This window comes from Chamaea fasciata, unplaced genomic scaffold (assembly GCF_029207755.1).
Source record: "Chamaea fasciata isolate MVZ Bird 193981 ecotype frontalis unplaced genomic scaffold, bChaFas1.0.hap1 SCAF_10, whole genome shotgun sequence".
NCBI lineage: Eukaryota > Metazoa > Chordata > Aves > Passeriformes > Sylviidae > Chamaea > Chamaea fasciata.
The window spans coordinates 30072736-30098573 of record NW_027094095.1 but is presented as its reverse complement, the minus strand read 5'-3'; the positions used below and the strand labels follow the sequence as shown (position 1 = coordinate 30098573).

The 25838-nt window shown below is 43.1% G+C and overlaps 1 protein-coding gene across 11 annotated transcripts in view; it reads right to left on the bottom strand.

The window, feature by feature from the left end:
• Positions 1-25838, bottom strand: part of NFIA (nuclear factor I A) — a 250817-nt gene that overhangs the window by 48133 nt on the left and 176846 nt on the right. For 5 of the 11 annotated variants that reach the window (XM_066192925.1, XM_066192928.1, XM_066192926.1 and 2 more), the window contains 3 exons: positions 14749-14835; positions 13622-13660; positions 5028-5156 (listed from right to left, as the gene is read on the bottom strand). The exons of 3 other annotated variants lie outside the window; for them this stretch is intronic. In XM_066192925.1, the coding sequence (XP_066049022.1) occupies positions 5028-5156; positions 13622-13660; positions 14749-14835 (255 nt within the window). The remainder of the gene's footprint in view (positions 1-5027; positions 5157-13621; positions 13661-14748; positions 14836-25838) is intronic. 3 more of the 11 variants (XM_066192931.1, XM_066192932.1, XM_066192930.1) reach the window with 2 other exon arrangements.

The following is a 25838-nucleotide window of genomic DNA, read 5'->3' as shown; positions in this document are numbered from 1 at the left end:
TGTTCCTGCAGCACTTTAATTTTATATTATTTTTTAGGGATGCATGAAATCCTATTAGTATTTTTAACACTCTCCCCCCCCTCCCTTTTTTTTTTTTTTTTTCCCATTCTTTTGCTCAGTTAGATCAGCTCCTTTTGTCAGGATGAGTTTAAATCTGGGTCCACTGTGTTAATCACCCCCCTTTCTTCTTTCTGGCACTTCCCCTCCAGGCATTTTGCCTCTTTAGGAGATTAAGCGACCAAGTCATCTTGTTGCTCTAACATGTCCTCACTGGAGCAACATATTAACACAACTCCTCTGCAAAAGAGCCCTCTTTAGAAGTTTGCTGCAGGGATGACAAATTAACCCAGCATGGTGTCCCACACATCTATCTCAGTACAAATTATTAGTGTAATAGAGCTTTTAGTTATGCATTTATCTAGTAATTATTGAACGGTTATACAGAACGGAGCTGAGCAATCGTGGCCCTTTATGAGGCGAGCTCGGTGGGTGGTCTTACAGTTAATTTAGGATAGGACTGTCTAAGCAGTTCACTCACACACAAATTAGCTGAACAGCCTGCTCCTTTAAATATTTCCTATGTCACAGGCTAACTCTTGACAATACAACAAAGGTAGAGTTTTAATTACACGGTCGCTGACTTTTGTTTAGCTGGAGCTTTAACCCTTTGCAGGCCCCCCTCTCTGCCCTCCCTGGCGGTGGCAGTTTGGGGATTGTGTCATGGCTAAAGCCTGACCTTGAGGCCATCTGTTGGGAAACTGCTTTTCCTTCAGCGCCAGGTCACTCCAAAGTGAGCTCAGAAAATCAAAATCTTCCCCTGCTCAGTCAGCTGTCCTGACACTGTAAACTGGTCTGATGTAAACTCCTCTGATGGTCAGCGCTGTGCTGTTTTGTGGCCTCACCTCAGCTGCCTCGCCCTTGTGGTGTGACTCTCTTGGCTGACATCACCACCCCTTGCTCTGAGGTGTCTTTGTCAAGATGCAGCGCTTTGTTTTGGTCAAAATTCGGAGGGAAGTCGAAGGTTACACCACTGTGCCAGCTGACAGCATCAAGAAGTGGCCACAGAGACTCGTACAGGACAGGACATTACAAAATGTCTTTTTCCAATGTGCACCATCACTTTGATCCACTTGGAGCTGGCTGACGGGACAGCGAGCAGGCACCAGGACTTTGGTGATCCAGTGGAGGATTTTGATAGAGAAGGACACAGTATCTTTCCAGATATGTGACATAAAGGTTTTGCCACTTTGGCATGAACAGAGAGTACTGTGCTGCAGCGTTTCCCTGGCAGGCCTTGTCCTGATAAAAGCCTAAGTGGCAATGGTAATTATGGAGGAAATTAATATAATGGAAACCAGTCCACTAGTTGACTTTCGTCCCTTCTTCTCACACACCCCCTTCCTTGGGTTCTCGCCTTCTTGCCATATTTCTTGCTTCTTGTAATTGTGTTTCTCCTTCATTTATCTTCCTAACACACCATCTCATTGTTATTTTAATTTTTTCCCCTTTCCTTGCCTTTTCTTCCTTGCTTTTTTGGCTTGCAGGATCCACACTGTCATATTCCATGGGAATGCTTGAATGCTCTGCAGCACAGGCTGCTGTACATCCTGGCTTTACAAGATCGTGGTCAATTTAATGTTTCAGCCAGCTCCAGTTATAAAGTCACCAGAGTGTAAGTAGCAATACATGGAAGCCTAAAACCGCTTATGTAAATACTGCTGTCACCCCTAGTATCTAAATCCTTCACTGTCTGGTGAAGAGTTCAAGTGGTCTGGGAAGCTTTGTGAGATGCCAGCGATCCGCGATGGCTTTGCAATGCTGGAGTGCTGTGGTGAGCTAAGCTGACCACCAAATAATCTCATTTGCAGGTAACAAAAGTATGCCCGAGGAGGAGAGAGATCTGGCTGCTCGAATTTTCAAGGCTTTGAAATAAATTCTAAAACTGATAGTGATGCTAAAGCCACCCTATAGGTGATCAATTTACCATCTGCCAGACGCTGAATCCTAACCACGCTGGTCCAGAGAAGACATATGGTGCATTCATAGAGTCATGCCCAAAAAACTGCCATCATCAAGTGAGGCTCCATGAATCACTTTGCTAGCTTATCACCAAAGAAACTTGGATCTTGCCACCATCTGTTGGAAGTACTGAGGAGTCACTGAAGCATTGGCATCCCTGCGCCAGCACTCGCTGCACATCTGGTCTGCTGGTCAGCCAGCTCAGATCCTCTCTCCTGGCTACTGCCCAGCTGGGCTGGGCACTGGCAGCAGCACCAGTGCAGACAGCAATGAATGCACAGCCCTCCACAGCGCAGCACATCCAGACAATTCCATGGGAGCAGAGGTTTTCCAACTGGTACTTTGGGTGGAGCACCTCAGAAGCTAAGAAATCCACTCAAGGATCTTACTCCTCCTCCTCCTCCTCCTCCAAGGAAGTTTTTGTTTCCAAAATGACTCATTGTGGGGATCACGGGGAAGGGCATTCAGTCTCCTGGGACATCCCAGCATCAGACATGCAGTGTTATTCCAAGGGATGTTTGGAAGCGTGTGAAAGATTCGGGAATATTCCCGAGAAGTTATAAATCACTGGTTGTCAATGACAACACCTGCCATGAATAGTCTACAGCTTCTTCTCTGCTGTCTATTTTGATCATGCTTTACAAATGCATCTCATACACACATCCAAGTGATAAACTTGCACATACGAACATGAGAAGGAGATGGAACCTCCTTGTGATCGTCGTGTTGGCTGAGGAGCTTACTCTGATGGTGACCTACTTACTCACAACTCCCCTTTCTCCGAAATCTCTCTGCAGAACGGAGATTAAATCCTGCTCTTTGTTCTCCAAAGACCCCTCGGAATGACCTGCCCCTGACCATTTACATAAGGCACCTGTGTCCAGAGGGAATTTAGCCTGTGTGTGCTGTACCATCATTTCTGCAGAGGCACAACTCCCAGTAACTACTGGTGGAAGCGAATCTCTCAATTATATCCTCTTATACGACAGCATTATACTCTTTATGTTGCCACTTCTGATACCTGAAAAGCTTCTCTCTTCTGCTTACTGTCCCTAAAGTACGCCGGAGGCGATGGGATAAAGAACAAAGCTGGATTTGCAGAAAATAATCCATCTCAGTATATCACCCTTTACTAAAAGAATGATTGTTGCAGCAGCGAAATAAACACAGCCAGTGTGCTGTGGAAGAAGAATACTGGGGAGGAATGTCCCAAAAGAACAAAGAATGAAATCTGGGAAAAGATTTTTTTCAGGATGATGGCACTTAAAGAAGCCATGGATGGATTCAGAGGGATTTTTTTCCTGAAAGTCGGTGAGACTTTGTGAACAAGCATAAAATAGAAGATGCCTCTAAATGATGTAGCAGAACAACAGTTTTGGTTAACTTGTTAGGAGCCATGATGATTAAAAGCTGTGTTGCTTCTTTATGGAGTTAGTAAAGAACATCTCCTTCCAAACAAACAGAATTTGGGACTGTAATAATTCTATTTGCTTTTCTGGCTCCTATTGAATGTTCTTCTCACGTAGCCAATGGAAATCCCTCAGTGCACAGAAAAAGTCTTGTGAAAACAGACTGTAGATGAGATTTAAACAAGGCCTCACCACTGAGACATTTCCTCTCTCAACCACACAAGAATCCAAAGCACAGAGGGTCTAAACAGGGGCAGACAAAGGCAGTCAATGATCTTAAAAAATTAGTGTGAGGTAAAACACAGCTAAATAAAGAAAGGCCTATTAACTAATCAATCAGCAACTGAAATCTAAAAGGCTGAACTTCTAAAAGACAGGAATTGGGAGTCAGCTGATGTGCACTGAATAGAATGTTAATGGAAGCTTCATATTATTCATCCTTGTATCCCCAATTATCAAGGCTTTTAAAAGAGGACATATTTGCCAGACAGCTCCGATCCAAATTTCAAGGGAAATCTCTGTAGAGCTCTATAGATGCCTAAATATCTTCTGAGGATCTAGGTGTATGTCTAAGGGTAATGAATAATTTTTATGGATTAACCACAACAAATCAAACTACAATAAGCAGATTTAACAAGGCACAAAACCTCCTGAAGTGCAAGTCTGACCTTGCTTCAACTTTGTGCAACTCCACCACTTCTCATCACATCACCTGGATGTGCAGACAAAGAGGCTCCTCCTGGTTTATTCTGCCCTCAGTGAAACCGCACTGATGCCAAACAGACATTTCCAAATAATTTCTAGGATGAATTGCTAATATGCCTTTTTATGCGTCACCATTCGACCAATTCCTTAATAATCTTCTCTAAATGAGACAAAATTTCACAGCAGAAAGAAACATGTCACAACCATTCATTCCTATTTTTGTATCTTCCAAAGAGGTTTGTAAGAGGATTCATTCATTTGTGTCTCTTACTATGCCCAAGTGAGTTCCTTTTCAAATGTGAACTCAGTACTGCATTTAGTTTTCTAGGCTAAATGCAAATGCATCTTTCTAACAGAAATGTATAAGCACATCTAGACCCAGAGGACATCTCTTTTACTTGGAAAGTCAGTCAGAAGAGAACTGGGAAGGAAACCAGCCAAAGTATTGCAGGATCCAACTTCAAAGGAGTCCCCTAACAAGGCACACTGACTCCAGCAGCACAAGAACAAATGACTGGCAGAAGGGAATCCACAGAGCTGGAAGACAGGCGTGGGTCAGAAGTGATGGATGCGTCCCTGTCTCGAGCAGTTGGACCGAGTCAACGTGATGGATGGTCACAAGCAGAAGACACTTCCCTGCAACACAGTCTGTCCCTTTCCCCACCCTCTTCCAACAAAACCCCAAGGCCCCAAGAAACCAGCCTTTCCACCTTGAGTGGTCATGGGGAGCCTTCCCAAAAGCAGCCCAGCCTGACTGAGCCGGCCTCTAGACACCTAAAACCCCTCCATGGTGTGAAGGTTCTGAGCACAGCCCCTCGCCGGGCGGTCGCAGGAGGCGATGGCTTTCCGTGGCTGCCCTTGGATGCCTGGGGGCTCTCGGGAAAGGCCTCTCACCTCTGGGTCCTGTAATGACAGGTCGATGGTGCTGTGTGAAAGCCGTTCCAAGGGAGGAGGTCTGCGAAGGCGAGGGACTGCTGAAACCAGACTTCTCTGACTTCTTTAATGTAGTTGGCGATGGCATTCCTGGCAAGAATGATTGATAAGTGCAATTTAATAATGCTAGGTTCATGGAACGACAGCCTATGCATTGTGAAAGGGGGTGCAGAAGCAGCTAGACACACTTAAAGGACAAATGAAACGCAACACAACAGCAAGCTGAAAGCTCACTTTTATTTGTGGAGTGTTTTTTTGTTTTTTTTCAAGGCAGAAGCAGCCATGGTTTGCTCTGAGCCATGAGTACTAAGAGGCAGCCATATTTTTCTTATAAATCTGAAATACGGATAAGATGCAGCTTATTATTGCTACTGAAACCTACTCTGCTTTATTTTTAGAAATCTGTAATAGCTGGAGCATTTGGATTTTTACAGGTTTTTTATGAGTTCTGTCTTTCACTCCTTGGTTTAGTAGATTATTGCAAATGGATCTTTTAAATGTGCCGCACGACTCAAGGCACAACTAGAGAATGGAGTTCCCTGAGTTCAAACTCTTCCTCCCCTCACTTTCCTGACTTCAAAGGTATTTGAAAGTTATATGTTTACGTGGTTCTTTTTTGCTTTCAAGTTTTTTTTTTTTAAAGGGTGAATGGTATTTATGTCTTGATATTAGAAGCTGCACTGGAATCATTTCAGAGCTGTTATAATGCCCTTGAGCTGTATCAAAGGCTCCCAAGGAAAATCAGAGTTAAGTTGTCACTGGGTGAAACCTCTGCCATGGACAGGCAGAAATGCTGTGGTACTCATCTGACAGGTTTGGGATATACGGTAAGAATAACTCCTGTTGGTGCCGTAACAAGGCTGTGGTATCAAAAAAACAATGGAATGAATACATTGCAACAGGCTTTTAAAAACCTGAGCCATTTCTGTGTATGGTGGATGCTTGGATGAAAGAATTTTACAGTATATAAATGAAAAGTATGCTTGATTGTCTGTATTACCCTGTGTTTTTGCAGTTCTAGATGCATCTGGGCATTCTGATTATCAGAATGCATCCTGAAAACTCAAAATTTCCAGCATATACAGCCCATCGGGCATTCTGCATATCCGTAGGGATGTAGCATAACAAAGGTGGAGATTTCAGGTGGAAAAGCAAAATATCAGGTAATGTGCAAGCTGAACTTCCACTAGTGAAGTAATTTAATTTTATTTCCAACTCTGTGTTTTATAGTATTTAATTGTTAAAAAAAGTAAAGAGAGAGGCCTGGACAAGATTGTCTCTAGGCTATATTATTAACTTTATATTTAATAAGACTAGTTTTATAGTCCCTGGGATGTTGACTGCAATATGCAGGAGCCTTCTTGTACTTTATACTCTGCACTGCTGAGTCTTAATGGTTTCAGTGAGGCTTTGGAGTTTATATTTCTGTAAGTTAAATAAAGGAAGGGAATGGTTTGAGTTCCAGTGTTGTACTTGCAGCTTTCTGCCTCGAAACTTGTTTGCTGCAGGGTTTGCTGTTATGGTGGCTTTTTCCTCATAGCCGGAAAGGTTACAGACTTAGGATTTTGAAAATCAAAGCTTAGAACTGACTATGGTGCATGAAAAATATTGGGACGGTTGTTTTGTTGGGTTTTTTTTTCTTTCTTTTTTTTTTTTTTTAAATTTTCATTTGGTCTTAGGGACTTTGGAGTAGGAACAAAAGCAAGGATTGGTTCAATTTCGGGGGAAGAGAGAAAAGGAGATTGAACTGAGGTGTTTCAATGAAATATTCCAGTGCAGCCTGCTGAATTTCTGCTCCAGTGGGATGTAACTTAGTCATGGCATGTCCCTATTCAGGACAAGGACACTCAGAGGAACTAATGGTGCTGTTGACCCAGATTTCCCTATGATGGAAGAACTGGGGACGGAAACACCAAAGGAGTGTCAACCCCAGCCTTAAGAGCAGAATATTATGGCCAGTCCAAGTGACTTTTATGCACAGGGAAGGTCACTGAAATTTTTGAGCATGGGAGCTGCTCCACGAGCAAGGTTGTGCAGCCCATGGGAGGGACCCAGGTGGGACATGAGTTACCTGAGCCCAGGGCAGGTGACAGAGGTCAGGGGAGGAGTGAGACCTCAACTCTATGGCTCAGGAGCTCTCTGCTTTCCCTGGCTACAAACCCTCTTCAGGGTTATGGCAAAGATAATAAAGCTTCTAAAAAAATGAAACAGCTTTTCTTTTACCCCTGTGTTAAAAAAAAAAAAAAAAAAAAAAAAAAGCAACCCTGCAGGACTCATCTTTAAACCACAGCAGGGAGAAAGGGCAGAGGCAGTGGAATATGGTTTAAAGCTGCAGCAAGTTGGTGTGATTGTGTCCAAACACTGGAACTTGAGGAGCTACAAAGAAGCTGATGAATGACCTTGACTGTGGCAATGCTGAGCAGTGTCATGTTCATATGGGGATGGGTTTTATAAGGTCGAGGCAGAGGCTTTCATGTGAAAACAGAGATTTTAATGTAACCCTATGCAGGGAAATTGAGTAGGAAAACAAACTGAAGCGCTGATAATTGGTTGCTACTTTTGCTCTATTTGTTTGTTATCGTTCTGATTGCCATTATTATCACAAGTTTGGTTCATTTATTTATTTTTTTCCGGGGTATTTTGAAATGTATTGGTTTGGAACAGTCCAACGATACCATGTTTTTGTTTTGTTTGGGGTTTGTAATGACACATTTTATTTTGAGTGATCACATCCATCAGATCTCAAGAAAAAAATGGCTGCTTCCTAGTTCAGAAGAATATGCAAACAGGAGCTTAATTACATCACTTAATATTGACCAAGAGAAAGAAGAAGATGAGCTTGCCAGCTCATTTCCAAAGCATGTTTTGTCCTTTAAGAGGGGAGGGTATGACAGAAAGTTAGGCAGTGCAAAGCAATTAGCATCATTCACATTTTATGTTGCGCTAGCATGGTGCTCTCTAGCAGCAAAATTCAAACATTCTTTGAATGGGTTAATAAAAGAAGAAATACAGTCGGCATGCAAGAAAAAGGTTTCCAAGAACAAGCCAAAATATGTCCCATTCTTCTAAATTTATCACAGCCATGTCACATTATCCTTGAGACTGCCAGGAATGTCAATTTTTTTGCAATTTAAAAAAAATATCTCATTTAGCACCATATGTTTGGTTAATGTGCCTGATATATCCTGCGTATTCTTTAGTCCATCCATTTCTAATACTCATTTTCTTTTCTTTCTCTTTTTTTTTTTTTTTTCCTCCCCTTGCTGAGCCATATGTTACAATGCCGGTCATCCTATCGAAGCTCCTTTCGGGAGCTGAGAGCGAGGGGACTCTTGTTTAATCACCCAGAAAAACTTTGAATTCTACGAGTCTCACTTAGGTGAGCAGTCTCAACACTTGAGTTACTTGTAGGTGCCTATGAAAATCAGGCCACCTATGAGGAGGCACAGTGTATTATAGCTATGAGGAAGGAACTAAAGGTGGATGGCTAAATATTGAATTAGGTGTTTAATTTCTGGCACCCACGTTTGAGACTCTTGGCTAGTTTTAAGGGTCTTCTGCTCCATACCTAATGAGTTTTAACACATTTAGCGGCCCCCAGACCACAGGGCCCCTCCTGTGCTGCTCAGGGATGCAGGAAATTAAAAAGCTAAGGCTGAAGGTAGCTTGGGCAGAGCTGGGGATGCATCCCGGCAGGACGGTGCTGCCTTGCACGGCTTTCCTCGGCATTGGTCCCGGGAGCCGGCGATTACTGGGGACCACTGCACTGAAGACCAGATTTCAGCACTTGACAGGACCCTGAGGAAGGGGCAGTGCCAGTTCTAAGGACACCTCTGAGTCCCTGCTCTCCTCTCTCTGCTCTCTGGTGCAGGGCAGCAACAAATTACAATCTCCCCCAGCCCGTCTCAGCTGCGCTGGCCGGTGGATAGGGAACGGAGCCAAGGATCCTCCCTGTTCCCTGCCTCTTTCCATCCATCTGCTCTGAGCAAGGAATAAACAAGAACAGCCAGAACACAACGGCTGGGTAACCCAGGTGGGGGTTAAAAGTGTTCCTTACTATTCTGTGGATAGGACTCTTGTCCAAATCACAGTCACACCTGGCACTTTTAGGAAGCACAGCTTTCAGAATCCAGGTCTGAGTCTCCTCTGAATGTTATTTAGAGCGAGAGAGGAGAAAATCAGACTTTGTCTATTTTCATCTTACGGCAGCTTTTAACTACAGAATAAATGGAGAAGTTAATTGCTAAATAAAAGAAGAAAATAAAGGGATTTGTGGCATAAAATGCAGATGGAAGCCTGCACTCAGGCGTGTTACTTTAACTTACTGTACTTGTGTTCATGTGACTCGATATGTGTGCCAAACATATATGGTCTGAGCCTGCTCCCTTTAACATAAATCTGCTTTATTCACTGGACAGAGGGAACCTGATCAAAGACCATGATGGTGCTAAATGGAACAAGATGTGTACTTTCGTATTTTTTTCCAAAAGGAAATATTAATTTGACATTGGTTTTTCAGCTGAGAAGAATTTTAATTGCAGTACACAATAAGCAGAAAATTCAGACAACAATAATCTTGAAACTGTTAGCAGCATTATATTTCTATCAAGGAATTTGTGTGCTTTTTCAACATTAGAGCTTTCTGAATTTTCATTAATTTGGCATTTCCCTAAACACACGAGTTATTATTTCGTTCATTCCACATCATGCATCACACCCTTCTGCTCAAATGCATAATGCAAGCGCAAATGGGATCCTTGTCCTTGGGAGACTCTGGTTACTGGAGCCATTGGATGTTGAAGTCCCGCAGAAAGACTTTCCAAAACTCTGCACTTCGCAAACCTCCAGCCCAAGTTTAATCAGTGAGTGCACAGGAAAACTTCGTGTTCCTCATCTTCTAAAGGGGCACTGGAGCATTGTGATGGGTTTAATTCCTCTACCTCCTTATGTTTGCCAGTACTAGAAACGCACCACATAAGAGTCTTCCTTGAGGACAGCTAAAGGTCTTCAAATGTTCATGTATGAGGCTGATATATATTTAAATGGACCAGAAAATGATGCGTGAGAATTGAATGCACAAATCCTCCCCAGAACAAACAAGTGTCTGCGAACCTCTTTTCCATGTACCTACCACGTGCCTTGCTAAAAAATCAGGATTAGCTCTGATGGAGTGAACCGAGTCACAGCAAGAGGAGAACAATCCCCCCTCTCTCCAAATCTACACCTGAAAATCCATCCAATTGCACTTGATTAATTACTGGCGTTATTCTGCCTGCACACAACATCTTACACAACAACTCCACTTCTTGTCAGCTACATTGGTAGACCAGCTCATATTCATCTCCAAAGACCTTTGAATAATTACCCCAATATTCCCAGAAGCTCTCTGCCACTAGACTCTTGATGGAGATTTCATAACAAAAGCTATGAGTGAAACATGGTCTGGACCCTCCTTCCCAAGGCACACTAGGAAAAGGAATCATGGAAGCTCAGGTATTACCAGATGGACCATGAACTCGACAACATGCAGAACAAACAGACGATGCAGAAAAACAAGTCGGCTGTTGAAGACAAAAACTGATACATGGGAAGCATTTTTCAAGGAATTTTCACCCTTCTGTGTGAATTATTCCAGCAATTCCACTGAAATCAGTATCAACAGAAAGGCTGATCAGCTGCTATATTATTTTTTTTAATTCCTGGGGATTTCCTAATTTCAAGCTTCTTGAAATGTTGACGGCTACGCTCCTGCCAGTCATAGTAAGTCTGTTCAATTTAGTGCTGAGCAAACTTTGTCATCAGCCGAGATACGATCACACTGACTGCCATCCATCAGTTTACTGTATTAATTGCTCCAGTATACACAAAATACAACACAGATGGAAATTCACTCATCCTAATGAAGTGCTCTTTAGCTTCTACGTTCTGAATGGGTACTGGCTCCCCTGGTTGCAGCCGGAGTTACCATGATCACTGATTAACTACCTGCCAGCGGAGCACCTCGCTTCACAAGGCTAAATCCAGCTTAATAAACAGTGATTTTTACAGAAGAAAAATGAAAGCTCCCCCTCTATCCACTTATCAAACTGCTGCATATGCATCACCAATACACACATCCAGTTTCCTCAGAACTCGACATCTGACAGATCATCAGGAAAACAGAGCTAATCTATCCGTACCCATCAACATCGTATCATAGGTGACTGCCAGATACTTAAGAAGCCATCCAAAAGAAATGTCACAACTCTTTTTCAAGACACTACAAAAGAAATGTTCCAAATAAAATAAAGCAAATGCACGAACAAGTAAATGAGCCAAAGAACTTAATAAAAAGAGATTGATTAAAATGAGGACCAGAATGTTCAAAAAGGACTGAGAGAGAGAGAGAGAGAGAGGTGCCAAAGGCGCATTAAATGGATTCAATGGCTTTAGGTTTTAAATGCTTTTGGACTCCTCAGCAAGTTTTAGTCAAAAATTATAATTCAAGTTAGAGTCAAAATTCTGATGTCACTTAGGGAAAAAGAGGGTTGAAATTTCTCCTTTGCAAATGAGCACAAATCCATTTACGAAGGAGAAATATCAGTTTATAGTGATGGACAACCTTGCCTACAGAATTTTAAAGCCGAGCATTACAATATTTGCAATTATTTTAAAATCCTACCTCATGAAAGTCTGCCTGAATCGTTTGGTACAACGTTCTCACAGAGTGTATTACCTTGTCTGTTTTATCTGTGTTTACAGCATCATCTGGATTGTTTTAGGTCGCTCAAGTTAGGCTTCATTCCTGCTCTGCCACCCAAGCAGTTCTTCCAATAACTAATAAGCTGGTACTCAACATCTTACCAATTTCTTCAAAACATAATCTCATGAGTTATATATTTAAAAACTTTAATGAGAAGAGCAATAAACAGCAGGAAAACAGTTCAATTCTGCCTTTGAGTTAATGTCAGCTTCGGCATAATTTTCCATTGTATAAATATATATTGCAAGAAGAATAAAAAAAAAAAAAATTTCTAATGACGTCTTTAGACATCTCGTCTAAAATTCATGACTACATTTGTTTCATTTCAAATGCTACTTGAGAGTTTTTCAGCACACTTGGCAGATTAGATATAGCAGCAGGGACAAACTGCAGCCATCCATAGGAGAATATACCTTTATGTGGGTGCTTTGGGGATGGAACATCTATAGCTGCAAGGCAAAAAATGCCATCATAAATTTGGATGGCATTTACAAAGCCCTCTAAAAAGTCTTTGCATATGATTATAGCTGAGGTATGATATTTTTGCAAGTAAAAGACCCAGAATAGATTTATGTTTCAACTATATCTTCCTGAGATGCATATGGATCCTAAATTGCGAGTGATACCAACGGGAATCTTCGTAACTGAAGAGGATGGAGTAAAATTTTGGGGGGGTTATTTATTTATTTAATTTCCTTAAAAATCGTTTGCTCATTATTTGCATGTCATCAAACCATCATTGGCTACCCAGGCTATATATTACAATGATGGCTGCTGAATGCCCCAGGCATGAGATGGAGATGGGTAAATATGCAGATTTTCTTGACTTGTGACCTCAGTTACTGCACGGCAATGTTTTCAAATGACTTTTATGATGACAAGACTAAGTTTGGTGCTAATATTGGTTTTGAAGATTTAATCGGCGTACACTGCCATTGAACATGTGTTTTAATTAATAAAAGAGCTGTGGTCAGAATTGAAAATAGCCCAGGTGATTTACCACGGACTGGAAAGCCACCTGATTTCTGCACAATTTGAGGTGAAGAGTTTATAAGGTTATTCCAAAGGAAGAAAGAGTTGCAGACTGAATTCATGTGCATTGTACCAAGGGATTTATAAGTTGGCAGGTCGAGAGTGTACTCATGGAACTGTTCAGTTTTGGCATCCCGTGGTTCTTGGTGTTTTTACCCTCTGACTGCCCGTGTTTGACAGTCACAGGACTGGACACTCTGTAACACCAGAAATAATTGTAGCTGAGCTACAGCTGCCGCGCTCCTTCCTGGGAATGTCCATGTCCAGTTGCACACCGGAATGGCACTGGGGACCTGCCACCCCCAGGCAGAGAGACTGAAACCACTTCCCCACAGGTGATACCAGACAGGTGAGATCAGCCTCCCTTCTCTGCATTCCCAGTGGCTCCAGGATTCCCCGAGGGAAGGCAGAGCACGGCACCTTGGCTTTGGCATCGTTTCCAGAGGAGCCTGGATGGCCCTGCTGCCTGCAGGTCTGCTCCTGGGAGCTGCCCAAGCCCTCTGTCACCCACTGGGCAGGTGGGAACACACCTGGCAGAGAGGCAGAGGGCTCCCAGGGAAAACCCCCCTGCGAGTTCCATGAAAACAGGCAGAGGTGACACCTGAGTGCTCCCTCCAGCGCTGGCACTCTGGCAAAGTGCTTGGCAGGAGCTCTGTCCTTACTATACACTGGAGAATCCACACCAGAGGGGAAGGCACCTGGGACATCCCCCCCCAACCGACACAAAAACTCTGTGCACCGAGAACGAGAGCATTGGCATTGTTTGAATAAGCACACCCACCATGAAGTGCTCCGCGGTGTTCGGGGTTTCTTAGATATCCTGATTTTATAAAAGAAAGTAAAAGAAGAAAAAAGAAACAAGGTGAGAGAGAACACTATCATATTTTGTAGCAAGCAGGATACTGTGTGAAATCTTGGCCCAGTGAAGTGATAAAGGGGAAGCTTTCAGTTTGCTTAAGGGAAAAACTTACGAGCAAATAGCGAAATTACCAAAATACCACATTGCAGAAAATGGGTGCGTTTAGGTTCAATTAAGCTGTAAAAGGAAGATGGCACTTTAGCTTCCAAAAACCAAGGGACACAGGGAGCTATCAGAAGCAACTTTACAAGATTTGTGTGCGTGAGGATGCTGCTTCACTGGACCAAGAAAGCTACAGTATGGGACAGGATTTTTCTTTTATCAGACACTTTGGCTAGATAGCTTTGTCCAACCTCAGAAACTGCTGCTCTGGCATTATGAAATAATCCTACATAACTTGATCTCATGAGCTTAGGAACACAGAAAAATAGCCATGCCAAATCAGATTACAGGGATCCACCTAGTCCAGAGTCCTCTCCCTGACAGTGGGAACTAATGGACGCCTAGAAAAGAGTAAAAAACCAGGGAAAGCATACAGTGGTAATTCTCCAAAACACTCTCCCAAATGATTTGTGATTCAAGGACTTCTAGGACAAAGTTGATATCATGGTATTGAAGCTGCTCGAATCCAAATGCACAGATTTACATCCCCCCCCCCCCTTTTTTTAAATTTTTTTTTTTTTTGGATTTCTACCCCCATGAGATTTCCACCAGTCACACAGAAAAGGTTTCACAGTTTGGTGCTGGCAAGTCCAGCGTTCTTGCCACTAACTCAGAATGAGCTAACAGCTTTCAAAAGCCCAATGATGTTTTGTGTATAAGAGCATCCAACACTTTTTCCTACGTAAAAAAGTGACATGTGTGCTGAGGTGCTCTAAGTGTAAATACTTTGGGAGATTTGATTTTTTTTAATCTTTAAAAAAAAAGAAAAAGAAAAAGAAAAAGAAAAAAAAAAGGCAAGAATCTGGCTGTAAATTGATATTAACATTTTTCAGTATATGTGTAAAACACATGTTTCAGAAGAATAGAAGAGAGAAACTGTCACTCACTGGGAAGCTTTAGAGCTATCTGGCTCCCTGGGAAACTGCATGCAACTATTCTGGTGTCCAAGGGTTTGACCAGTGAGTTTCCTCTTCCTGCAAAGAATGAATGCAGAAGTAATAGAAAGTCTGAGGGGGAAGATTTTAGCAAATGGCTAAAGATAATCCTATTCTGCCCACTCCAGCAGGTAGGAAGCAGGTGGTGGTGGTGGAAGAAAAAGGGTGGGAGAGGAGAAACGCCTCCGTGTCCCTCCCAGGAGCTGGCATGGGGAAGGGCAGGAGGCTGCACTTGGAGAGACCCGAAGCTGAGCCCGGTGAAATCCCTTTGTGTGTGGTCACCCCAGTCCCCACACAATGTCAGCACGTTCTGCTCTGATTCTCAGGGGCCTGGCTCTGACTCCCTTTCAGGACGGAGCACGGCTCACTGGCACTGGGGGCTGAAATTCAGCACTCTGGGCTTCACTAACACAGAAATCCCATATTCCCTGACAAGAACACTGGCTTCTTAAGCATCCTGCTTAGTTTACTATCTACTGTTCAGGGGAGTTTTTAGAAAGTTTTAATTTTCTGATCGAATTGGTGCCTACACATGATTTTTTTTACTTCATTTATTAAAAGAATCGGTAAAAGCAGGGGTCTAAAAAAAAAAAAAAAAGGCTTATCCTTACATTTTTGATGGCATATTGACTTTGTAAGAGTCTACAGGCAGGAGTGATATATCAGGGAGTCCCTGTAACTTTACTTAAAGCAAAAATTAGAAAGTGATCGGAAAGTTTTATAGAGGAGAGCAGAAACATAATTTTAAGCCTCTTAAAATTGCCTGAACTGTGAAATCAAGTAATGAACACTAGAAAAGGATCTGTCAGCTGGAATCAAAGCTTAGACTAGTCAGCATTTTCTTCCTAAACCTTATTATGGCAGAGATTTTTCATCTCTGCACTCTGTTCAGCCCAACAAATAAACTGACTTGACCTCCACCTGTTACCCGGTGAAGTTCGCTGTCATCTCTGACTAAACCCTTTTCTTTCCCTTCAAAGCCCTCGGCACCACTGAGAAGGTGGGAAGACACAGCTGTGCACTGACTCAAATTGATACCAGTTCATAACCAGACAGCGTTTCACAGTACAAATTACAAGCAACAGAGCGGGGGGGGGGGGGAGGGAGGAGAAAAAAAAATGTAGTGCCAATGAATTCTGGAAGGGGGCAACATTTTTCATCCATTTAACAATGAGATTTTCATAAAAATAAGGCGAGTTTTTTTTTCTTTTTTGAGTTTTTTTTTTGTTTTATTTTGTTTTCTTTTGTTTGTTTGGGTTTTTTTTTTTTTTTTTGTGTGTGTGTGATATTATGGACTAGCATTTGAGGCAAGAAACATTTTGCTTATGCCATAACAATAAACCTGTGCTAACACCACAGAGGAAGGACTGAAGAACGTAATGGAAGCTATTTGTGTTGCTTTTATATTTCATAACTTGAGTGCATTACACTGGTTCAAAGAGGTTCAGCTCCAGTTGCACGTAGGTTTCTAGACTTAGGAACAAGTCACAGCTATATAATGCAACACTGCTAAATAAAAAGAATTACATATTATGGAACACAGAACAGCAAGAAATGTGTCATGAGGCAACCCATGTAGCTGCTGCAGTCGTTTCTTCAAATATATCATCAGGGCAAAACCGTGTGAGAAGCTTTCTAATACAAAGACATATCAGAAAAAGCCATTTCATATGAAGTTGGACTTCTCTGGGTGATTAATGCTACGTTCAACAAAGGAGACAGTGTCTGTCTAATTACATTAAATACTTATCTTCTAGGGATTGGCAGGGTGTTTCTGCTCAATGTCACTTTTCATGACAATGTAATGATAGATCCGTTTACTTACCAGTGCCATTAGCAAAAATTGTACTGTTTTCTCAACTGCCCTCATATCACGAAAATATTTGATTAACATACTGCAGCTTATCTAATACTCTAAGCAACATATTCTGCATAGTTTTCTCTCTATTAAAAGAACAAGATTACAGCTTGTAAAATTTTTATTGCACTCACACGGAAATAAATGAATAATGTGTGATAATGGTTCAAGTACCTTACTAGTTCACAGAACAGGTTTATTTGATTTAGAATATTAACTTGTACTTAAAATATTAAGATTTTGGGGGAAAACAAGCAAATAAACAAAGTCAGTACTCTGAGGCACCACTTCCCATCCAGGCTTTAGTTATTATTTCCTTTTCATTTCAGCACATGTTTTGAAACTTTTAATACCTTAGGGGAGGGGAAAGGCAAAAAAAAAAACCAAAAAAAAAAACAAACGGAAAAAAGCTTTCATTCCTTTGCTGAAAAATAGATATGGCCATCTCCCAAGTCTTTAAAATTCACCACATCGTGGACTGACTCTTTGGAGTCATGCTACTGTGCCAACATCCAGCAAACAATAACCCTCTGGAAGAATGTACCCAGCCAAGGCAGTTTATATAGTAACAAGATAATTTCATCAACTTATATTGAAGAGCGAGGCTGTGATGTAACATTCTAGCAGTATATATCAGCTACCTGATATTTACTAACGAGGTTAAACTCCTATCTGTTTGTCTCAGCACTCTTCATAATTCACTTTTTAATGGATGGACAGGAAAAGTCAGCAGCGTATGGCACAGATCATTTCTGAAATAGGACAAGACAGCTTACGGCAGTAGCTGCTCCGAAACACCCTTCCTGTTCCCGCACAATCACATCAAGCCTGGACTTTGCAACTACAGCTCTCCCAATCGACTCGTAAATCCTTTAGGGATGCGTTTCCATTTCCAAGAAAATTTCTGGTAAATTTGAAAAACAAAGGATCCCGAGGAGGAGGCGCCACCATCAACTGGTGCCACGTACTGAGCGTCAGTCCTCAGCTGCTTGGGATGGTGGTCCTGGGCAGGAGAAGGCACGTGGGGAGCTGCCTTCCTCCCGTGAGGAGTGAGGACATCAACCCCATTTTGTTACAGCTCCTCACGCTGCCACGAAATGGCAGCAAGGACGCACCAAAAACGACTCGTACGAGGCACGGATCGACACGGCCAGGCAGAATCACCCAAAAAACTGCCCGAAAACCCCTCGCAAGTGACTCTTGCAGCGAGAGGATGACACCACAGCCAACTGCCACATGCGGCTCTCCAAATTAATAATGGATTTAGGATATTCATTCCCTGAGCTGCGAGGGTTCGGGGTGTGTCTGCAATTATCGAGATATAAGTCTGACACACATTATCCTTCTATCAATGTCATTTCCCTTAGTAGCCAACAGATTATCAGCAGCTTTGTGATATTCCAGGTGTCAAAGAAGAATTAAAACCACAACAATCGCACAAACAAAGGGACAAAAGATGGGATACGTGTTTCTGAGCCCTGCATATCAATTTAATATGTGCAGCTGACAATGATGCAAATGTCCTCGGGAGAGAGAGGCAGCAAGATCCGTGCCCAAACATACACACACCACTGTCAGCAAGATGGCAGGGAACAGAAGCAGTAGGATTCCCAGCCCAGGACACATGCCTCAGCAGGCAGAGCAACCCAACGAAACAATCCTCTGGTTGGGGAGAATTTTGGAAGCACCTGATATGGAAAAGGGCCCTAAACAAGCCAGATGGTACTTTTAGCTGGCAGCAGAAAGTAGGAGACAGCCAAAAACATTACAGCATTTCCCCAAGAGGCCAGCAAATCGATTTTTAACCATTTTTTTTTAAAGTGATGCTATGAATATGAAAAATAATGTTGCGATGCCTTTTTAAATCGCTAATTTTATGGATAATACACTTACAGAGGACGCAACTGGAAGAGAGGAGAAAGCAATGGGTTTTGACTTTCCCAGGGTGGTTGTATATTTGACATCAAGTCTCCATTCAGTCACTGCCACTGTTTACTCAGAATTAAGTGTCAGTTTTTGTTCTCGGTTTTCCACATAACATTAAAGAGAAAAACCCAGCAAAAGTGAAGAAATAGCACTGTAAAATCACAATAGCACAACGGTTCACAGGGCATGGGAGAAATGTGGTTTGTAAGCCTGCTTTGTCCTCTTAAAAACCTTCCCCCTCCCAAAATAATGGGTTTCTAGATGTTCATTTTGTAACAGAGGACAAACAATTTCTTTTAATACTTACAAGGTACCATTTGGCGGGGGATTTGCATGAGAAATACAGCTGTTTGGGGGAACCTTTTAATTTTTAAAACCTCCGAACAGCCAGAATTTGCAATCGTGCCTGGATGACAGGGGTCCTTTCAGGGATCAGTCTGATGTCAGACGCTTGGACAGCCAGGAGCAGCTCCTTGCAGAGCGCCTTTAGGTTACGTGTGGCCGAGGGGATCCCACTCAGGGGTGGGGAACAGAGGTGGGTTGTAGGGACTGAAAGGGCAGAGAGAGGCAGAGGAGTCATGAACCAAGTGGGGATGAGCATCACCCTCTGTCTCAAAGCTGCTCCTCACACGTAGGATTGGCCACGCTCCGAGAGGAAGAGTCAGGATGATGCTTTACTTCCATTTGCTGTTATTTTGTTTAAAAGTAAAAGCAAGCCCTAAGACAGGGTTAAGCCTGGACTACATCCAAAGTGCTTTCTCCTGTTAGGAGCAAGGCAGTGCATTAGTGTGCTGGGTCATGGATAATACTCCTGGAAACAAACGTGGGCTGCTGCAATAAAACCCTAAATGCAAAGAAAGATAATCCATACATTTATATTTTTTCAAATCTCGTTGATTGGAAATCCTTATATTTTTTTAAATAATTTTTTTTTTCCCCTCCTGTAAGTGGAACCCAAGACTTTGCCTCCAGTCCTTGCTGAGATAAAACAGTCCCATTTTTTCCACAGTGCTGCTCTTGGAGCTGCAGATATCACCTCACTTGTCTGGCTTTTCAGGGTTCAAAGATCTGCGCGCACATCTATTGAGGCAAATGAAGACTATGCACAAAACAGTAAAACAGCCTATAATTTCCCAGCTAATTTTAGCAAGAGGATCTCTTATGTTATGCTTTTTGGTGTAGATCACACTAAAAATATCGGTGAGCACCGATGTAAGGCAGGAGCAGAAAGGATGATGTCAGTCGAGCTGTGCCAGAGTGGTGAGGACAAGCAGAGGTGGAGGATGTTGTGGATCTCCTGCTCTTCCCTGAGCAAGATGGAACCAGACCAGAGCTGGAGCCATGCTAGATGCTGAGGTTTAAGTTTCTTTGAAGCTGGAAATTGAAAGAACTTAAAACATCATCCGTTCTTTAGGCTCTAGGGGGGTCACTGCATTCACACTGTGAGCTCTGGGGTGGAAGTCACAGAAAACCCACTCGGGGTGAACAGCACAGCTGCTGCCACAGCACACAGGCCTTTCTGCAGGTGTAAGGTGGCTCTGCAGCCACTCAGCCGAACTGTTACCTGAGCTAAGAGGCTGCTAGATGGATTTCTGTGCTTCCCTGTGCTCGCTGGCTGCTGCGGTCAAAGTGTTGGGCAGCACTTAACGTGAAGGAAGGAAAGTAACTGTGGAATGATTTATTCACTACTTCTGGCAGTGAAAAAGAAAACCACTAAGAAGCATCCAGCAAAATGATCAGGCAGCAGACAAAAGAAGTGGTTCTTCCTCATGCAGTGCTGAGTAAAACTGGAACTTTCTGCCATGGGATGTTGTAGAGGCCAAAATAAAGAATGGGTTAAAAGCACATCTCTGAAAGGAAAGTTCACTGAAGGCAAACACACAGATGTGAACAAAACCTCTGGCTCGTGAAATCGAGCTGTTTGCTGCCAAAATCCATGAGCCTGAGCTCTGAAAAGGATCGCTGGATGCCTCTCCCACTGTTATCTTTCCTTAAGTGTCCACCACCAGCTCTTGTCAGAGACAGCACACTGCCTGTCTAGGTGAGCCTTTGGTCTAGCTGGGAAGAGCCATTTGTTCCTCTCTGTGGGCAGATTTCTGTAGGCTGGAATGTGCTGTACCTGGCAGTTGAGAAGCAGGAAAACTGCGGTAGGCATCTAGCACAATGAAATTAAGGAGAATTGCTCCTCACCTGGTGCAGAAGCAGGAGCACACCTAAAGTCGGTGTGGGAAAGAGAATGGAAAAAAAGAGATGAGATTTGGTCTTCTTCCTGTACCTTGTCCTGTACCATCTTCTGGAAGTGTCCAAGGCCAAGCTGGACAGGGCTTGGAGCAACCTGGGATAGTGGAATGTGTCCCTGCCCATGGGATGAGCTTTTAAAGTCCCCTCCAACCCAAACCATTCCGCGATCTTATAATTCCTCCTGTCTCCTAACACCTCTCCTCGCAGCTTTTATCTCTGAGTGAAAATGTTTCCTTTAAAATAAAGCCTGTTTTCTCCTCCAAAGCCAAGATCAAACATGTGCAGGGAGTACAGTAGCTGCACTGTGTGCTAGGCACTGGAGTGATGGGTGTACTGGGAATGGTAATAAACAGTGCCCAGAGCAGAACTTCTGCATAAAAAAAGGGTGTATGTTACATCTCTTCCCCCTCTCCCCTGTCTCATGCAATATTTACACAGCTGTGCTTTGTAAAAAGTGTAGGGGGGGTTTATTATTATTTTTTTGTAATTTATTTACCTAAGATAGCCCAGCAGCTGTTTTGTGGTGAGCTTCTTTCACAAAGTTTCACAGTTGCCTTGACTGATGCAAAAGGAGGTCACGCTCCTCACTCAGTGATCTTAAAACCATTTGTTTCAAACACTTAGCCATTCTATTTGGCTAATTTTGTTCTGTTCTTGTGTTTTTGGTTTGTCCTCTGCTTGGAAATGTGCAGCCCTGGGGGAACCGATCTGGCTAGGTGAGTATTTTAGTTATCTGTTTTATAAAATGCAGAAGTGCACAGGAATTTGCAATAATATGCATCATTTACTGGCTCTCGATATGTACTGTATATTGGCTCTGAAGATTACTAATATTTTCCAGCTGCTTTCAAAAAAAAAAAAAAAGAAAAAAAAGAAAAAAAAGAAAGAAAGTGTTCAATGGAGTCTTTGCAGTGGGTCCTTTCCCATGACTGCCTACACAGGTGATGAAGACTTTCCTGTGTCCTGAAGAATTAATAAGCCTGAACATTTCTATACCAGCAGCATACCACAGGAGATAAAATACTGCTTCTGCTTCCCAAACACATTAGAAAAAGCAAGTCTGCTGATCTCAACTGCTAAGACAGCACATGAAAGGAATGTAGTCCATTTCCCAACCAAGATCTAATCTATAGGAGAGTTTATAGATCCAAGTCAACATCCTGAATTGGTCCCAGAAGCAAACAAGAAGACTAGTTCAATTTTTGGAAGACTACTTTTAATGTGTTTAATGCCATTTTGCAACTAAACAGCCCCATGCTGCACTACCAGATGATCTTCAAGGCTCTCTGGGTCCAGAGGAGATCTGTCTGGAGCTCACAAAGATTCAGGTTCCACAGACCCCAAATCATCAGGAAATGCACAGACGGAGTCAAGCAGAGGAGCTTCTGTCTTTCAGAGCTCACCAGTGGAAAGTGTCTGCTTCTGTCTCAGTGCCCAGGAAGGTGGTAGTTTTCACTTGGTGTCAAAAGTGAAGCCCAAGACACATCACTGTCTTTAAGTTACATTCTGTGGGCTGTTGTGGACAGAGGTTGAGGGGCCCCCATCCCTGGAAGTGTCCAAGGCTAGGCTGGATGGGGCTCTGGGCAACCTGGGATGGTGGGAGGTGTCCCTGCCTGTGACAGGGGGTGGCTCTGGATGGCATTTGGGATCCCTTCCAAGCCAAACCATGCTGTGATTCTTTGATTCTCTGATCAACAGTGGGTGGCAACAAAATGTTGCTTGGCCACCAACAATGTCTGAGGAAGGTCAGGCCCGTGGATGACCAACACAGCCCTGCCATGCCAGGAATCCTGTTCTCATTGGGAAGCAATGTTCCAGCCTTTGTCAGGGAATAGTTTTCTATGCAGGAAATCCTTCCTATATGTCTGAAAAAGGATGCAGGTGATGTGAATTGTGTCTGGTGACAGAAATACCCCAGGTGACCTTACCCTGTGACAGTGCACAAAAGGTCTGCTTTTCTCTCGGTCGCTGAGGTCAGTGAAAGCAGCACGCAGGGGTGATGTTAGCACCAGGCCAGTCAAAAACAGCTTTAATTTGATAACTACAGGAGAATTCTTTCTGCATTTTCAACTCGGAACTCCTACAGCTCCATCTCCATTTTTAAACGATGCATTTCCTGACATCTGGAACTAGATGCAAGAAGCAAAGCCACAACTCTGACCGACCGCCCGACTTCTCCGGGACCACGCTGAAGGGATGTTTTCCTCAGGGGATTACAGCAAAGCTGAGGCATGTGCTTCAACACTTGCATGGGATTACTAATTTTATTAAAAATGGAAAGTACAGTTTAGGCTGAATCCCAAGGCCAAGTCTTTTGTGTTGTCCAGTGTCTGGAAAAAAAAATAATAAAAGCAGCCTTGGAGGGATGTGAAAATATCTAGAACTTTTCAATCTGAACTGACTTTTGGGTGAGCAGTTCTCCCCGCACCTCCAACTCCCTTCCATGGTTTTGAGGCAGCACTGCCAGCAGCATGGCATGTTGTCACAGGTCTCATGCTACTACGTGGATTGCCAAAGACAAGCTGAGCTATTGATCCAGTGGTAATTTGCTGTCAAAATGACTCTGCCTGTGATGGCAAATGAGCAATGTTAATCACTTGACTTGACGAATGCCACTGTGAAAGACTGACAATGCTCAAAGCACCACCACGGACCTGCTGCGTTCTTCCTGGCTCCATTAAGTTCCTGGTCTTCACTGGCCTTGACCAATTAGAGTTTAACTTATCCATTAAGGTGCAGTTCTGGGAAAAGTTCTGCTTAAAATAAACAACAACTTATATTGGTGAGTAACTCATCAGCTATGCAGCAGCCTGATTCTGATTGCCTGGCAGAGAAACACACACATTTTGTGCAGTATCTGATAAAAGATCTATAATGTGCTAACACAAACCTATCATGTAGCACCTGTGACTAACAGATTGTGATATCAAAGTCTTGATGCCTAAGTGCTCCTGTAAATGCATTAAACTTTTAGCGGCAGGAACTGTAGACTGCCAGTGACAAGGAGCTGATATGGTATTTCAGTAAAAGTTGATAAGTGTTATTGCTCTTAGAAGAAAAGAAAAATCTTATGTTCTTGAAAACCACTGGGCAGCTTGTGTTTTGATGGGATACTGTAATGCAGGGAGCAGGGATATGGCAACACATGGACTCTATGAAAAAAAAGACATTTAAGGAAAGCTCTGTATCCTACAGCTGCTGGAGTTCCTTGAAGTGTGTTCCTATCATACATTCCACTTCAAGCATCTACCTGTTCACTTGGAGTCAGCTTTTTAGGTGGCTGCCTGCATGTGGGGCCTTGCTGAATTCCATGTTAAGGAACAAAGTTCCTCCTGAACATGAGGAACAACTTTTATTCCTGAGCAGGTTGCCCAGAGAGGGTGTGGAGTCTCCCTCACTGGAAATATTCAAGACTGTGCCCTGTGCTCTGGGATGACCCTGTTTCAGCTGGGAGGTGGGACTAGATGACCCCACTGGGGTCCCTTCCAGCCTGAACCATTCTGTGTGAAATGTTCCCACTATCTTTGGATATTAAGTTCAATGGAGGAAAAAATGGCACCGGTGCCTGCTGGGAGATGTGCTGAGGTGTGTAATGAAGCTGCTGCACGAGGCAGGTACAGGCAGAACAGCTCTGGGACTGCCTGACCTCACACACTGAGAACCAGAGGGCAATTCAAAGTCACATCTGGGAAACGCTGAGTAAACACAACTGGCAGGGATCCTGGATGTAGACCTCCTCTGGTCTAAGGAAAAGTGATGTTACCTACGCTTTGTCTTTCTTCTGTAGGCCTATGAGCATCCAAAAAAGTTCAGCTCAAGGAAATTAATAAAGATCATGAAATTCCTGTGTCTGGTTATGATCCAGTGAAAACTGCCCACTGCAGCAAGTCACTGAGAAGTAGTGCCAGAGAATTATTTGACATTGAATACTCCAGGTCTGAAGTTGAATGTTTTCCCAGTGAAAAGGGATTATTTTTCTATTCCTTATTTTGTATAATACATGGTTCTCGTGTTTTTCATCCTATTTTCTGCAGTCAGTCCCTTGAATCATCGGCAGTAATGCAGCCCAATCAGTGAAAACTTCTCTGGGCTATGAGTTAGTGCACAACGTCAAGGCCTTTGATGAGCCCACAGACCTTTTGCCTGAGGAGAGATCAGACACACTCTGCATTGCTGATGCTGGGACACACCACACGTATTTTATCTTCCAGGCAGTGCCAGGCAACAACCGTGCTTAGGGCATAAAGAGCACGATCTAGGATCTCCCTTATAGCACTTTCTCTCAAATTTCCAAGATATAATTCCAAACAGACGCTGAAAACAAGCTCTTGTGGTCATCTCAACTATGCCTGAATGAGCTTTTCTGATGCATATGGCATAAATAAAAGTTTCCCAGTAAATATGGAGAAGTTTTCTTGCATACTGAGGAGAAAGCCCGTGCCAGATTTAAGAAAAGCATTATTGAAACAAGTTCTGGACTGGTTGCCTGCATGTGGTTGTTCCATAACCAGCCATGGGGAGAGGCACGGCACCGCTAAGTTAGGGGTCACTGACACTGCAAGGAAAATACTCCAAAATAAGATCTCAGCTCATCAGTTGCATAGGAATTCCTCAGAAACTGTTTTCAGACAGTCCCATAGATGGTGGCATGAGAACAAGCAGCAGCAGCCTGGGTGGTTCAGTGAGCAATCACGAGGCTGACTTTAAAAGCATCGTTACCACCACAGATGAGTCCAGCAGTCTGACGGAGACTTCTCGAGCTTTCTGCAGGTTCATGTAAAATTATCAACCTCGTAAGCCCCTGGAACTGTGGATATGTCAATCAGCCATGCAGTGCAAGTGGTATTACTAATTCCTTCAGGTTCCTGCACTGGAAGTCTTGGGTTTTTTCCTGGGGTTTTCAAGGTGAAGACACACAAAGCCCAGCACAGCCTAACAGGAGCAGAACATCCAGGGTGGAGCTGGGGCAAGGGGATGACCATGACATGAACAGCCACACCAGCCTTCCAGTGGAAAA